At 35.5% G+C, this 17,125-nt stretch overlaps 1 protein-coding gene across 3 annotated transcripts in view; it reads left to right on the top strand.

Moving 5' to 3' along the window:
* GAB1 (GRB2 associated binding protein 1) overlaps positions 1–15,332 on the top strand; it is an 87,370-nt gene extending 72,038 nt beyond the window's left edge. For all 3 annotated transcript variants that reach the window (XM_063309676.1, XM_063309677.1, XM_063309679.1), the window contains 6 exons: positions 752–1,058; positions 5,775–5,864; positions 10,085–10,178; positions 10,676–10,799; positions 12,253–12,375; positions 13,603–15,332. In XM_063309676.1, coding sequence (XP_063165746.1) covers positions 752–1,058; positions 5,775–5,864; positions 10,085–10,178; positions 10,676–10,799; positions 12,253–12,375; positions 13,603–13,761 — 897 coding nt within the window. In that variant the 3' untranslated portion in view covers positions 13,762–15,332. The remainder of the gene's footprint in view (positions 1–751; positions 1,059–5,774; positions 5,865–10,084; positions 10,179–10,675; positions 10,800–12,252; positions 12,376–13,602) is intronic.
* Positions 15,333–17,125: the final 1,793 nt, after the last annotated feature.

The raw sequence follows: 17,125 nt of genomic DNA, 5'->3' as shown, positions 1-17,125 counted from the left end.
CATTTGCTTTATTGTTTTGCTTAGGCAGAGAGAATATAGGTATTCCCTGCACAGTGGATTGAGATACCATATATTTAATACATGAGGTCACAAGATCAGAATGAGAACTCTCTTAAATAATTTCTGGTTCTGCAGGCTCTAATGTTGTCCCTAAAGGCAAAGAGGTCATTTGCTGGTTGGAGGGCTCTGTAGAGATGCCTACAGGGGCTTGAGCAAGTTGCTGCTCTTATATCAGTAAAGATGTTAATGTCAACATCTGCAGGCCTTGCATCAAGATGATGTAAATGTCCATTGAGGGCTTATTTTCAGCATTTATCACACTGAGCATTTGGTTATGTGCATATTCACTAATAGGGAACAATAGGGAACACTAATACAGTCTATGAAAAATATTTGCATGATGGCTTGGCTGTAATGTAATAGAAGGGTGGCTTCATAATGGGACACCAACCTGGTGGAGAAGAGAGAGGGAGGGAAGAAGGGTTCCTTCTAGGGCAAATGTTATGCTGGAAATAGATTTAGGACATGAATCCAGCAAAATGTGTAGAAATGTGGCAGGTACATAATAGGATTAGTGGATGTTTAAATGTGTAATGGAATGGAACAATTCTGTCCCACACAGGAATGGTAGGACCCCTTGATCTAGAAATAGAAGAGGCACAAATATATACTAATGTATCATGTGACTTGAATAGTACCTCAAGTCAATAAATGCTGATTAATTTACCACTGTCATAACTCTTTTTTCTAGAAAAATAAAAGTCTGTTGACTGTTGGAAGTGTTTCAAGTGAAGAACTGGATGAAAATTATGTCCCAATGAACCCCAACTCTCCTCCACGCCAACATTCTAGCAGTTTTACTGAACCCATCCAAGAAATGACGAACTATGTGCCAATGACTCCTGGCACTTTTGATTTTTCACTATTTGGAATGCAAGTGCCTCCACCAGCACACATGGGATTTAGATCCAGTCCAAAGACCCCTCCTAGAAGGCCAGTCCCTGCAGCAGAATGTGAACCTCCCCCAGTGGACAGGAACCTCAAGCCAGACCGGAAAGGTGAGGGATGAGTTTATGCAACCAGTTGCTCTGAGCATTTTCTTCTTATCCTTATTTACGCCATCACAGAATAAAGCCATATTAGAAATTAAAATAGACAGTATGAACAATTTTAATTAAGTATTTTATTAAGATATTAAATTTGTTTATCATAGTTTAACTTTTGATTTGTATCTTCCTTTTAACACGTAATTTCTGTAAGCCACCTGGAGCCTGTTTGGCCTCAAGTGGTTAGATGAATTGTAAAATAAATAAAATTGCAGTAATTTTTAAAACCCATTCACAATATTTTCTTGTTACTGCTATACTTTCCACTAAAGCTTTGTTTTTGATTTTGAACAAAACCTTGGGCAGCAGGCTAGATCTCTGTTTTGGGATAATTTAGGCATCACAAATCCATGATCACCAGAATTTGTAGGTAAATAATGTTTTTTGTTTTTCATGTCATAAATATGTTATTAAATGGAAGCAATATTTAGCAGTCACATTCAAATCCTTAATTTACAAATACAACAACATTTTTGAAGCTGGCAAATGAATGGTTTTTACTGTCTCTGTAAATTTAAATTTATAATGTATGATTATACTGTACATACCTCAGTTTTAGATAGTTTGCTGGTACTATATATTTTGTCTCAAATGTCTTGATCTTCCTATTTTAATGGAAAACTATAGAAGGAATGCATGTCCATGTCATGCAGTATTAGGGAACTTGTACTTATCAGATGTTGCAGAATTACAGCTCATAGCTTGCTTTACCATTGGCCATGTCAGTGCAGTTCAGTGACATCTGGAGGCCCTTGTTTTACAGGTTTTTGAATTGAATCAGATTATTTGCTTTTCTGAGTTCTACTAAACTGGGAGAAGGAGCAGAATGGCAGTTTTCCCTTATTTCCTCTGCAGCCCCTTTTGTGTAGGACAGTTTTTCTCAACCTTAGCAACTTTAAGATTTGTGGAGTTGGGAGTTGAAGTCCACATATCTTAAAGTTGCCAAGGTTGAGAAACACTGGTGTAAGAGCATAGGAAGGAAGTGCCATCAGAAGAGAAAGAATAAGAGAAAATTGCTGCTATGCTCCCTTTTTCTAGCATTATGATTTGCTAGATTCAAGTTCCTATTTGTTTGTAGAGGTAGAGGTCTGGACCCAACCCACTGTGTATAAAAATAGAGACAGGTAAGTTTTTTTCCTCTAGCAAGAAAAGACACACATTATTTGAGCATGTTTTGTATATATGCCATTTTAGAAAGGGCTTTTTTTTACTCATACTGAATTATGTGTTGATTGCAATTACGCTTTTTGCTGTTCTAATCTTTCAGTGCTTGCATGTGTTGGTGATGGTACTTTCTAAATGGCATTGCTAGCAAATTTGGATTTTGCTTGGGGAAAATTTTGCTTTCTCTCAGCATTGCTGATCAGCATTTATTTCGATCAAATAACTAAGTTATTCAGAACTTCTATATAAATGTCATTAAAAATTCTTACTGATTTCAAATGTAATAGAGGGGTGGCCTCAAAGGTAAAGTTAAAATGGGCATTTGTTTTGTAGTCAAGCACCATATCAATCTGTTTTATTAGCATCTGCCTTAGCAGAGATGTGCTGATATTCTTATATCCATGCTTAAGGTTAATATAAAAATTAATTCAAGCAAAATATAACTGCAAAACCTTATGTAAAAGTTGAAGTACATACTTAATTACAATTGAAACTTTATATAGTCCTGAGTTTTTTAGCAGACAATATGTTGAGATCTTTAAAAAGGTTGACAGAGCTTTGTACTCTCATACTAAGAACTGGTAGAGAAAAATGCCAGCTGGCAGAATGCTAGCTGCCTATGCAAGGCAGAGGAAATAATAACATTTATAGTAAATTTGACTTCACATGTAATTGTATTCAGTTTTATCTAATAAGTAGTTAGCTTGATGATTTTCAGAGCTGGTGCTTGAGTTTCTCTGTGCACCTGTCTTTAGAGCACTGTTTAAGAATACAGCACTCTTTTGTAGTTCTTGTTATAACTTTTCCTATTGAGATAATAGGGCATTTCATATGCAGTGATACTTACACTATTTTGTGACTGTGACTCTTTTAACTTGTACAATTAGTGACATCTGTCTGGTATTTACCCTAGAATTACAGATAGAACATGAAACATAGATCTTGGATCCTAACATGAGCTTTTTATAGAGGGAGAGTTTTCTGTTTCACCTACTCTACCTAGAAGGTGAGGATCACCCTTAAGCAATATGAAAGGGGGAGCTGTAGAGGAAAACATGATTCCCTAAAATCAAATGAGACTTTCTTCCTATGAACCTCACTGTTGTAAAGGTTCCTAGTCTATCCAACTGAACATGCTAAGCCTAAATATAGTTTATTTCTGTCTTGATCTGTGTACCTATCCCAAGAAAGAAACTGTTGTTTACAGAACCAGCAGAGAATGGATTCTCACATAATTGTAAAATAAAAATAAATAATAGTTGTAGGTTAAAAGAGAGGTACCTGCAGGATCTGAGGCTTTTGTCAGCAGTCTCACACCATTGGATGCAAGCTCAACCCCTTTTGTGGGTGCCTGCACCATCATGATGTTTGTACGAAACAAGCAGACCTTGCATTTCACTGGTGCAATGGCTTCATCATTTATTACTCGTTGACCTGCAGATGCATCTGGATTAGAAGTTTCTGTAAGTCCCTGAAAACATACCCCAGTAAACTAGCATAAGACACTGTTGTTTCTGTAAAATTACATAGTACTGTATATCTGGAAGGGGTCTGCTTTAAATTTGATAACCCCTAGTTTCTGTGGGTTAGCGGTTAGATCTAACTTCACTTTATTGGCTCATCAGGTATCAGCATCCATAGCTTTATTGAAGTAATTTAAAGAAAGCTGAATGTGAGATTTTTGGTGGGCTTTGTTGGTCCCAGGCAATTTTGCGAGAACATATGACAATGGATGAAAACTCTGTCAGGTCAGTTTTTCTAAGTTCCTGCAATCATGACATCTCCTTAATAGCAATAAGCAGTTATTCCTGATTCAAGTACAATGAAAACAACTCAGTTTATAAATATTTCTAATTTTTCATCATGTAATTGAATGTTAGATATTGGGGGCAGGGCTATCAGAAATCGGAACTAAATTTATTTAATAGCAAAAGTATCACAGACACCATACTTATTTCTTATAGCTGCATTCATTTTTGTCAATAAAAAATTAAATGAAGTTGCTGGTGTACTTCACTCCTGAAATTGGATAGCCTAGTCAGTATCAGTAGGAATTTAAGGGATTTTTTATTTATTTATTTAACACGTGTCTATGCTTCTATAATCAAAAAGACTTTTACTGTAAAATGTAAACCGCAATGTAGAAGCTTTACAGTGAGAGATCCCAACTTGAACGAAGAAGGAATGTCCTGACTCTGAGAGCTATTAAGCAGTGGAATAGCCTGAAGTTGTAGATGCTCCATTGCTGGAGGTTTTCCAGATAGGACTTGGCAGCCATTTGTCCAGAAAGGTATGAAGATACCTGCACTGGGCAGGGGGTTGGACTAGAAGACCTCCAAGGTCCCTTCCAACCCTATGATTCTATGACTCTGTATGACTTGCATAGAAATACCCATGTATAGAGCATGCAGAAGTTTTGCCTGATTCATTATGAATAATTCACTTTACATTTATCTATGTATTATGCATATGAGTATTGAATAAAATATGCAACAATATTGGATTTATATATTGCATTATTTTCATAAAGTGGTTCCAAGGTTTGCATGGCAAGTCCAGCAGATAGGAAGCTCATAGGGTCCTCCTGGATGGTGTAGCTTCCTCTGTGGTTCTCTTCATGTGATGTAATTTGGAAAATGGCTTCCAAATATCTCAAATTGGACAGAAGCAGTCACAGACTGTGATTCTGAATACAAATTTGTGGTTTCCCAAAGGCGAGGAATAGCTTCAGAGGGAAAGGCAGAAAGTATGTAACAGAAAGAAAGGGACTCATAAAAGAAGAAAATAGGGAAACTCATATACATCTTAAGACACATCCCTATTTACCAGCGACTATTAAAACAGATGTATTTGAGGATAAGTATTATTTAAATGAGTTTTATTTACATAGTCAAAACATGAGGACCTTGTACTTACTCTCTTTGCTTAGACTTAACATTGCAAATAAAATTTAAAAGATTTGTTGCATTTTTCTGTCTCCTGAGAATAATGAGCATTCTTGTTAGAGAATACTATTTAATACTGCAAATTTCATTATTGTTTGTTAGAAATGCATATCACCTTTCTCATAGGAGATCAAGGTGGCACACAGAGCACACCCTCTGTGTTGTGGCTCACATTTTTTCCTTGATACACTTCAATCCCTTTCACAGCATATTAGTTTGCTCTGTCGAAGAATCCTCTGGTATCTCTCCTTCCAATCCAGTAGCTAACAGCACTGTTTTCAGCAAGAACTTCTGATTTGTTGGTGACATCTACCCAATCTACTCAACTGCTTCCTTCAAGCAACTTTGATGCATGCTCTCTCAGCACGGTGCATATATCTTAGTGTGAGCTTTGACCATACTGCAGGATTCTTTCTGTCAGTTGCTTGCTTGTCCTTCCAAAATGCAATCTTTCTGCAAGGGGCTTGGCAACTTGTTTATAGGAATCCAGTTATTTTTCTGGTTTTTATCATGATAATAAAAAGCTATATTAAGAAAGATTCTTCTTTTTATCAATTAGGTCAGAGCCCTAAAATTTTAAGACCTAAGCCTCATGGTTTAGAGCGAACAGATTCACAAACCGTAGGTGACTTTACTACAAGGAGAAAGGGTATGTACTTCAGCATTGCATGTTCTGTTGGGGCTTTGTATGAAAATCAGTAAAAAGTGGTCATGGCTACTCATATCATTCCAGTTCATGGGACTTCTAGCTTCTCAGCCATGTTATTACTTGCTCAAGAAAAGACATTTGAAGCAAAACTTGTTGAAAAATGCTGCACATAAATAGTTTTTCTTCCTGTTCATTTCTCTTGGGCATTATTTCAAATGTATTTTGTCTGATTGTAGGTTACTTTACATATTATAATGTGAAATATTTAAATATTCAAGTAATTGAGTTATGTCATATTATGATTTAAAGACACTAATCTTTGTAGACATTGTATTAGTAGAATGGATTTTTTAAATTAATATATGTAACAACGGAAAAACAGTTGTGTGTCTTTTTACTCATTGATACGTTAGACAAAATTAGTAATGTCAGAAGTAGTTGACACATTGCTGTTTTAAAAAAATAATGAAATCACAATTACACGTTTATCTGTGATTTCTGAGCTATTTGGATGACATACTTTTAAATTCTTAACAAATACTGATGATTTTTTTCCACTTATTAAATGCAACTCAGAATATCAAATTATGTCCAATAGATACATAATGCTATCCATTAATTCCTAATTGTCTCCTTATGATTAGTGAAATTATTTTATCAAAAACTTGAACTTTCCATTATCTCAGAGAATTACTGTATATGTAAAACAAACTCGAGAAAGTTCTGCAGGTTCAGATCTTAACTCTTAAACTTCCACATAATCCTGGAATCCATTCTTTGGGTTTTCAAAGGGAAAAAAAAAATTAAACATTTTCTGTAGTTGAAGCTTGTCCTAATTTCTGTTGAGTTCAGCTCTTAAACTCTTAAGTCTACTGAATTAAACCTGATTAAAACTGAATTGATCTTTTGGAATGTAATGGTAATTCCATTGTATAATTTTGCGAACTCCAGACTAGTTCATAATATTATGTCAAACTATATGAAACTATTAGAATACACTCTCATGTTTGTCTGCCAGTAGGAGAGAGATCACTGATGGATTGTATCTCCTACTGCCTCACATGCTTCAGGTCTGTTTTGCAATGTTGGAGCCTAAGATGCAGATGAGCAGCAGGGTGGGGCTCATAGATGGAGGAGGGAAAGGATTCCCCAGTCACAACTGGAACTCTGTTTGGATAATATAGCTGTTTACTCTTTGAAAATTATTTGGAAGAAATGCTCCATACCTCCCAAGCACAACTCCTCTCTGCATGTACATCTTTTCAGGGTTCCCTTTGAGTCTGAAAAATATCTTGATGTTTTAAAGAGTTTACTGGGTGCTACTTACTCTTAAAGCAGCCATAACTTTTTTCAGGCTTAGTGAAAGAGTGCAGACTTGGCCTTGGAAAGGGGAAAGGGAGCAATGAAGTCTTACAGGAACAGAACAGTTCTGACAAAGTGGAACACCTAAGAAAGAAACTCAAAATAATCCTGCCTTGATTTGGTTTGGGGTTAGATGTGATAGAAGAGACTCTTGATGGGCTTTCAGAAATTAACAGCATTCCTGCTACTTGTTTCTTGACCTACTTCAAAGGTCTCAAATGCTTACGTGGAAGCCTAAAAACAAACACACAAACAGGCTGCTTCAATGAATAGGAGAAAGGGGCTGTGTTAATGCTCACACAAGGTTTGAAGCACATTTCCAAATCATTTTTGAAGTTTGCGCAATACATAATTTTTTATTTAACACAAATGTTAGAAGTGTATTAAAATTAAATTTAAAAAATTTAATAAAAGATGTTTTAAATTTAAAGAGTAAACTTAAGGGTTTAATGACATTTCCCCCCCAATGCCCCATCTCTACAGAACTTTCGAACATATTTAATGCTACTTTTTTAAAAAGATAAATATTTTATAATTTGTGTAAAATTAATCTATGTTAAAAACATAATGGATATAGATACATGTATATTCATGGCCTAGTTAGTATTTAAGCATTTTTAAGTATTTTTAAAATACTTAATTTTTTTTATTATTCTCACGTCGAATTAGTATGAATGATTTAAAATAGTTCTAAACAGAATATTCTATACACCAAATTGCTTTGAAACAGATATAATACAATAATGAAAGGTTCTATTCTTAGTTTATTACTAAAATTATACTGCTATCTAACAATGTCTCTTTGCAGTTTATAATACAGTATGAAATTGAAACTAATGCCTGAGATAGTAAAATTATTAAAAGCAACTACACATACTTTTTAAAATGTGTTTTAGAGTCTTTTTAGAGCTAACCAAGGGATTAGGACACTTAACAGGGAGTGCACTTAACAAAGCTGAGGTAACTTCAGAGAAAGCTCGAACCAAGTTGCTTAAGATGTGTTTGTGGCAACTATAGGCAGACATTCCCAGATGATCTCAAAGAACAAGGGGATTGTATAGAAATAGACATTGACTCAAGTAGCCTACATCCAAATAATAGGAAGCTTTAAAGATATTAAACAGTGTGAAACAATGTTGTATTTCACATCTTCTATTAAGTCTGATGCAAAAGGTATTTTACCAATTTAGATCTTAAATGGCATTAATCTGTTTTAATACAAAATATCTTTCAATAACATGCAAAATTTAAAAAATCAAATGCATAAAATATATCCAAAATACTCTGCCTACATATATGCTATCACTAGTCCCAGAATGATGGATGTCAACATTTCCTGGTATCCATTTATTTTTAATTGCAAGGTAATATTAAGTCATAGCTAGTTGCTCTAAGTTTGTTCTTAAAAAACAAAAACAATAAGTTAATGTTATTGTGTACTGTTGCTAACTTTCATTCTGAGACCTAGTTAAAATTATAATGATCTTATAACATGATTTGCATGCCCATGTACTATAACCTAACTCAATATTACTTTCAGAGAAGATCCGTATTCTATGATCTATTGTTAGAATCATATTGTGGTGCTGATTAACTTCCCTTTTTTTATGAAAATTACCTCACAAAATTAACAAAGGTATTTAGGACAGGAAAGAATAGTTATGGCTATTTATTCCAGCAAGATACTGCTCCTTCTTGAAAAGAAAGTGAAAAATAACTGGACTTTACTTATTAAAAGCAGACAAATCAATCTGAAGAACTGACTTCAGTGTATTACATTAATTCGGTGTAAGGTCAATTAGTCTTGATTAATCTTCTATATTCTAGTAATCTTGCACACAAAGCAAGTCATTGTAAATGCAAATCTTGTATATGTATATGTATATGTGTTTGTGTGGGTGTTTTAAAAGCAATAATAAGAACTAATACAAGCTAAATTAGAACAGAGAAAACGAAAAAGAAAGAAATAACAGGAAAAGCTAAAAGTGAAATAAGAAAGAAAATAGAAGAAATAGAAAAAAAAAGATACAAAGATATAAAGATATTAGATAATATCTTCCGATATTCTTCACAGCAGTTATAAGTACAGTTATATTTTAACCTTTCTCTCTAAAGTTACATCATGACTCTCTTATTTCTATAAACCTCATTCATTTTTTTCATTTTTACGCAAAAAGTCCATAAGGGGTTTCTAGTCACCAATAAATGTAGATATTACCCTTTATCTAATCGAAGAAGTCAGTTTGTCCATCTCAGCAAGTTCTGTCTATTTCACCAACCATTCCTCCATGGTGGGTAATGCTGAATCTTTCCATCTTTGTGCATATAGTAATCTCGCTGCAGTAATCATATATTGAAATAATCTTTGATAGCTTTTTTCTAACAGTTTGTCCATCAATCCTAAAAGGAAAAGTTCTGGCTTCAACTGAATATTAATGTTTAAAACCCTCTGTATGTATTTGAATCCAATTTTTTTAGCTTTTTTACATGTCTACCAGGCATGATAAAATATCCCATGCTGTTCACATTTCTAACATATATTTAAAATGATTGTAAATACAAGTATGATCAGTTTAGATTGCAATGATTCTCTGATGGCAAATGAAATGTAGAGTGATTTCCTTCTACAATAATATTTTGTTTTGTTTTAGAAACTATCAATTTTAAACTGGTACGTAACTATACTAATGTGCTGCTTACATAAAAAGTGTCTATAGTACTTCAAGTATATTAAGAGATGAAACATGTCATTGTGAAATTGTTCCTTACAGGAAAGTGAACTATAATGAATAGAAGTACAGTAATGTAAGATTTCCTTTGAAGTGCATTATTTTCAAACTTGTTTCTTGTGTATATAGTGAAACCAGCACCACTAGAAATTAAACCTTTATCAGAATGGGAAGAATTGCCAGCTCCAGTTAGATCTCCAATCACCAGAAGTTTTACACGAGAGTAAGTCTTTGCCTTCTTTATATGTACTATATTCCTTTTCATTCAAGAGTGACTATAACACCTATGTGTACTGTCCATATAAGTTGATTTACGTATGTTCCTGGCTTTTTGCCCAAGAGAGTGTCTAGGAAGAGGTTTTGAAAAAATCAAGATGGCAGTCATGACCACCATCTTGATTTTTCTGCACCCCTCCCCCACACACATGCCACTACCAGAAAGTCTTGGTTATATTGCTTGGGCCTTCCTATAGAATCCTTCTCATATGGCCACCACAGTTTTAAAAAAACCTCTACAGGAGCAGTTTATGATATTTTATTCCTAGTGTTCCTTATCTCTTCAATTATCATTCAGTTTGATTATAATAGCTCCTTTATTGTATGGTTCTTGCTTTTAAAAGAAAAGATGGAGTAGAAATAATTAAATAAAATACAGCAATATATTCATGAACAGCATAAAATAAATACAGTTCACATTTTGAAATATTTTTCTTCATTTAGTTCTTCCAGGTTTCCATTGTCTCCCCGGCCAGATTCAGTTCATAGTACAACTTCTAGCAGTGATTCACATGACAGCGAAGAGAATTATGTAGCCATGAATCCAAATCAGTCCAGTGATGATCCAGTAGGTGGTTTTGCATCATAAATATGCCCTTTCTTTTAAAATCATGTCATACTTCCATTTTTAGGTGGTAGGGGGAGGTGTCAAATCAATTATATACTTTGAGGTTTATAAAAGAGAGATAATATTTAAAATAACAAGGGCATCATTTTGTGGCCACACTTAACAAATCCAGAGAGCCATAGACAAACTGGGTAAGGGGATTGTTCAAGTTAGTCAAGTCTGTTTTTTAAAATTATTTATTTATTTATATCATGTATTTCACACCTTTAAATGCTATCATCAGTGTCTGGGAATTGAGCTCTTGGGGCCACAGAATGAATAAAACCTTGGAATTAACGGGATCTATGTTGCCTGTCCCTCATTTTCAGCTCTCTCTTTGTTTAAATCTGAACATAAGAATTGTTCTGTTGATAGAATTAAAAGCCCAAGTGGCCAGCCAAATGCCTACGATAAAGTGGGGAACCTGTGGTTCTCCAGATACTGTTGGATTTCAACTTCTATAATCCCTGCTCATAGACAGTGCTCTCTTGAGTCACAGGTTTCTAAACTGGCTGATGGGAATCCATAGGAACAACATCAAAACGGTATTCCAGTCCAACTCTTTCTCTAGCAATAGATACTATTATTCTTTAAGCATTATATAGCCATATGGAGTAGAAGCCTTGCTCATCTTAGAATGTATCTAATCACCTTCCAAAACTATTCAGCCATCATTATGTCTTCTGATAGTTAGCGAATGAATTCCATCATTTACCTGTACGTATAAAGTGTTTCTTTAAATCTGTCTTGATTCTCCTACCATTCATCTTTACCATATCAAGTTTTAGTATCATAAGATACAGACAAAAAGTATTCACAGTCAACTTGCCTCATATTACACATACTTTTATACATCTTTACCCAATCTTTTATTTATTTATTGTGGACTAATGGTAAGGTAAGCCTTTGTTACAGTCTTAGACCAATATGTATACATATACATATACACATACGCACATACACATACATACATAAAATACATATTGTGAAGTAATGGAAATGAATGTAAATATTAAAATGTGGTTGTACAAAACAGCTCTTCTGACCTTTATGAACATGTTTTACACTGTTCCAGCCATTCCAGTAGTGTTCTGAGCTTAAAATAGTCCTGTTCCATGTTTGGAATATTTCTGGAATAAACAGAATGGTGTTGTACCATTTCTAAGTACAATTCATACTGACTTTAAAACTTTTGCACATCCCTAATATTAAATCTGAGTTTGATTTTAGCTTTTCCTATTGCCATGCCCTTAAATAATGTTAATTAAAGACAATCTTAGTTGTAAAATATTGCTGGATATTCAAAGGTATATTACAAAATGATATCTTTAGTCACAGTGCTTCACAATGTTGAGAACTACATTATATTAAAACTTTTCACTGATACTTACAGTAATTTCAATTACAATTTCAGGTTTTATTTGGCAGCAGCAGTCTTGATGGGGGAAACAGCCCTATGGTAAAACCTAAAGGTGACAAGCAGGTGGAATATTTAGATCTGGATTTAGATTCTGGAAAATCTACCCCACCTCGCAAGGTAAACACAACTACATAGTCCCCATAAACCCACAAATAATTTGGTCCTGACAATGAATCATTTTATTTGTCAATTACATTTTGCAGTCCATCTTTTGGACCAGCAAAATGGAGAAAATACAACTTTATATGTTACTTGTCACTACACTGGTAAGCTTAGAACTTTTCTTTTAGACAACTTTCCAAAGCTGGATACAAACTACTTTTATTCAAATCCCAATGGAGCTGTATGCATATTCACCAGTAGTTACTTTCTTGTTTTCATAAGCTTAGATCAAGAGTTTTCATCAGTGGAAACCATCCCAAGCCTCTAGTTTGAAGAGGGTGGGGGGAATAAACAAATAAATTTTACCTTATTCCCTTTTTACCCTACATCTTCTGTTGCTTTCTGAAAAAGCTTCTGATTCCACAATTGTGCAGAAAATGGCACAGAAGATGGGATGGGGGCAAGGATTATTGGCAAAAAATTGTACCCTTTTTCCCCATTCGGCACCTCTGCTGGATCACATTCTCTTCTGGAAAGAAAGCCTTTCACTTGTGAAAAAGACTTTTATGTTATCTTGCCTTATTACAGTAGTAGTATAACTTTATTGATTAGTCAATTGACCATATCAAAAAATTGGGCATCAGCCACAATAAAATACAGTAACATAAGGCAGATAAGATACAGTAAGATAAGATAAAATAGACTAGAGTGAGATAAAATAAGATAAAATACAGTAAGGTGAAATAGAGATAGAAGAGTAAGATAAAAGAGTGTAAGTTAATGCAGAGGCTTATAATAAGATGATTAATCAAATACAAAAACAATATGTGCTTAGGTGAATTCATCACCTTTGCATGCCACTCCAATGTGTTCTATAAAATGTGTTCTCAGTTCTACAGCCCTGACTATAAACTTAGCAGTTCTAGTGCCTACCTGTGTCTTTGTGTCCTGAGGAAGTAACATAGTCGTTTGTTACAGTCCCTTGCCTTATTATAACTCTGTGTGTGCCTTCATGTCAGTGTGGACTCCTGGCAACTGCCTGGACAAGTCCCTGCAGTTTTCTTGGCAATGTTTTCAGAAGTGGTTTGCCATTGCCTCCTTCCTAGGGCTGAGAGTGAGTGACTGGCCCAAGGTCACCCAGCTGGCTTTGTGCCCAGGGCAGGACTGCAACTCATGGTCTCTAGCCTCTGCCTTAACCACTACACCAAACTTAACCCCATTCCCTGTTTATTTCTTTTCCAGAAAAAGAGTAGTGTTTCTGGCAGCAGTGTGGCTGATGAAAGAGTCGATTATGTTGTTGTTGACCAACAAAAAACATTAGCGCTGAAGAGTACACGAGAAGCTTGGACAGATGGAAGGCAATCCACAGAATCTGAAACACCAACAAAAAGTGTGAAATGAAAATAAAAACATTTGGAGTCCTGTTTAAATGTTCTTAAAAAGAGCCACCATTAACTGAGAGAAGAATACTTCAATGAATTATTTTTCTTCAAATATTTCAGCATCACGCTGATGACAACATGAAATAAAAGAGTAACCTGTGGCAAATCTTAGTGATTTTTATGATGTAAAATAGTATTTCTTAGGTCCCAGAAAAACATCTTGGCCTGGAGTTAACAGATTGATAGTATTACAATGTTGTATGCACTTTTTCCTTGTTAAAATGGTGGTTCAGCTTTTCACCCAATGTACTTTTAATATCCTCCTTTCTCCCTCTGACACTACTATATAACATTCTAGAAAGTAAGCTATGTGTATGATATTGAAATTAAGGTCTGAGGTGCATTTTAATAGCTCAAAGATGAATTAGAAAAAAAATAGTTTCACAATTTTAATCTACTTGAAGTGTCAAGAGATGATTTGTTAAATGCCTATGTTTTATATTTAATACATGCAAAGAATATTTCAAAATCTACAGGTTGCCTTCCTAACAGAAATGGCTGTGAGTTAGTAATAATAGGCACATTTTTGGATCTACCCTAATGTCTTATGCAATAGCGCACTAGTTAGAGGAGGTCCTTTTCAATTTTCACTGAGAACAGTGTTCTTGGTTTGGCAAGCAAAGATTCTGCAGGGAGGGATCTTTGCCCAGAATATCACATAGCCCTCAATATTATTGAAGGTGTGCAGTAATGACTGATCATACTCTTTAACTGCAAAGTGTAATATTTACTTTATTTACAGAAGACAGAAACTCTGGCATCAGGTACGTACCTAGCACCATTGTGCTAGCTCACACATCGGGTTCAAACAATGTGCTTTTAATTTTCTACTGCAACCAAACCTTCGTATTGGTTTTTAGTATGAAAATTCATGAGGCGGTTTGACATTCACTGTTTATAGTACTAGAAGATACTGTGATTTTTGTTTTGTTTTGAAATCAGATTGCAATACAAATGGAAATTATGATGTTTTGACACCACATGAATCTTTTTAATGATACTTGTTATGCCTAGTTATTTGCTTGGCCTTATATTTAAATTCCTATGCAAGTGGTATTTTTTAACATCTTGTCCTTTTTTTAAAAGAAAATACAAGATTTATCCCATTTTTTTAAAAAAAGTCCTTTTGGTACAGAATTCATTTTGAGTACTTTGATTTATTGATTCACTATCCTTACTCCAAACAGTAGCTGCCTCAACAACTAAAAAGGGAAAAGGTAGTTCTCTTTAAAGTACAACTTTAAAAAATCATTAGTCAGGATGGAAAAATCTACTAATTCATTCTTATGTGGTTATAGTGAAGAAAATGTTATATTCCCCATACCTCCTAAATATTGAATTAAAATAGGAATGCTGGCCTTCATACTGTGTCTAATTTCCCAACCCCATCCCAACTCAACAGTATGTAAATTTTCTTTATTCCTAACAAGGTTTCTTTTTAAATTAGAAATATTTTAGTGTTTTAAATGTTTTTTAAACTAAACATTGCAATTTGAGATGAATTTTAAATAAATTCAAGTTGTTCTGCTTCATGTGTGCAAGTCATTGATTGAGACCCACAGGCATAGTTGTCAACTTCTTATAACGTCTGTATGTAGATTATCAAAGAAGCTAAGGTAAAGGTTTCCCTTGACATTAAGTCCAGTCGTGTCCGACTCTAGGGGGTGGTGGTCATCTCCGTTTCAAAGCCGAAGAGCCGGCGTTTGTCCATAGACACTTCCGTGGTCATGTGGCCGGCATGACTAAACGGAATGCCGTTACCTGCCCGCCGAAGTGGTGCCTATTCATCTACTCACATTTGCATGTTTTTGAACTGCTAGGTTGGCAGGAGCTGGGACTAGCAACAGGAGTTCACCCCGTCACACAGATTCGAACTGCTGACCTTCCGATTGGCAAGCTCAGCAATTTAACCTGCAGTGCCACCTATTAGAAATTGTGTACTGAATGAAAAAAATAATTATGGGTGAATGGGTGTTTACCCAAAAGTGAATGGGTGTTTACAAAAGATGTCTGCCCAGTTTTTAATGCTTCTACTACTATAGCTCGCTCATTCAGTGAAATTCTCTGAATAGCTGTATCTGGATGAACCACACAGACAGCCTTGACTAAAATGAAAGACTAAAAATATTGATGTTATTAAATCTCATCCCTTGAATAAAATAAAAATAATAAAAACAGCAACAAGAAACCAAAACAGGGCCTTCAAAACCACATTAACCCCAAAGCCAGGTTGTAAGAGCTTTCCAGAACTTCAGGAGAGAGGGCGCTGTCCATGTCTCTGGGGGGATGCTGTTCCAGAGGGCAGAGGCCATGGCAAAGAAGGCATGCTTCTTTAGTCCTGTAATTTGACAATGTTGAATAGAGAGGACCTGGAGCACACCTGCTCTGCTGGAACATACCGGGTGGGCAAAGACAAGCAGTCTTTTGGATATCCAGGCCCTACTGCATGAAGCACTTTATATGTAATAATCAGCCCCTTGAATTGCACTCAGAAGTTAACTGGCAACTCATGTAGCTTGCATAGCAGTGGTGACACATGGGCATACTAAGAAATGCCTGTTACTGCTTGTGCTGTTGCATTGTGAGCCAGCTGTAGATTCTGGGTAGTCTTCAAGGGCAGCCCCATGTAGACCGCATTGCAATAATCCAGTCATCAGGTGAGCACAGCATGACTGACTGACTGAAGGACCTCCTAGTTGAGGAAAGAGCACAACTGGCACCCAAGTTGAATCTGTGCAAAGACCCTCCTGATCACAGCTGCCACCTGCTCTTTGAGCAGTAAGTGGCGAGCCCAGAAGGAGCCACAACTTGCACGCCAGTCGTGAATGGAGAAGTGCTGCTTGATCTAAGACAATTGTTGCCCTCTAAATGCGTGGTCTTCGAATTTTCAGCAATTGCTATGAGAGTTCTCTCTCCATTAAACCTACTTCAGAGGGAGTGTGGGGGCAAAGGGGGAGGGATGGAGCACAATACATGCTGCCATGAACTCCTGAAGGAAAGAGGATAAGTCAAATCAATTAGTAAATTATCACTGTTGAAATCCATATATCTGTAGAGTACCCTGGAATAATAAAGGCAGCCATAAGGTGTACAAAATGAAAATGCCACTGTTTTGGTGATTGGGAAACCTAGATCAGTCTCTTGCACTGGGAAATAGCCAATCATTTTCTTAGCAACTGAGAAAAGAGATCACAGTAGTATTTCTCAACCTTGGCCGCTTGAAGATATATGGACTTCAATGCCCAGAATTCCCCAACCAGCCATGCTGGCTGGGGAATTCTGGGAGTTGTAATCCACACATTTTCAAGTGGCCAAGGTTGAGA

Source organism: Candoia aspera, chromosome 8 (genome assembly GCF_035149785.1).
Source record: "Candoia aspera isolate rCanAsp1 chromosome 8, rCanAsp1.hap2, whole genome shotgun sequence".
Lineage (NCBI taxonomy): Eukaryota > Metazoa > Chordata > Lepidosauria > Squamata > Boidae > Candoia > Candoia aspera.
Note: the sequence above shows the minus strand (reverse complement) of the source record. Positions and strands in the feature narration are given on the sequence as shown.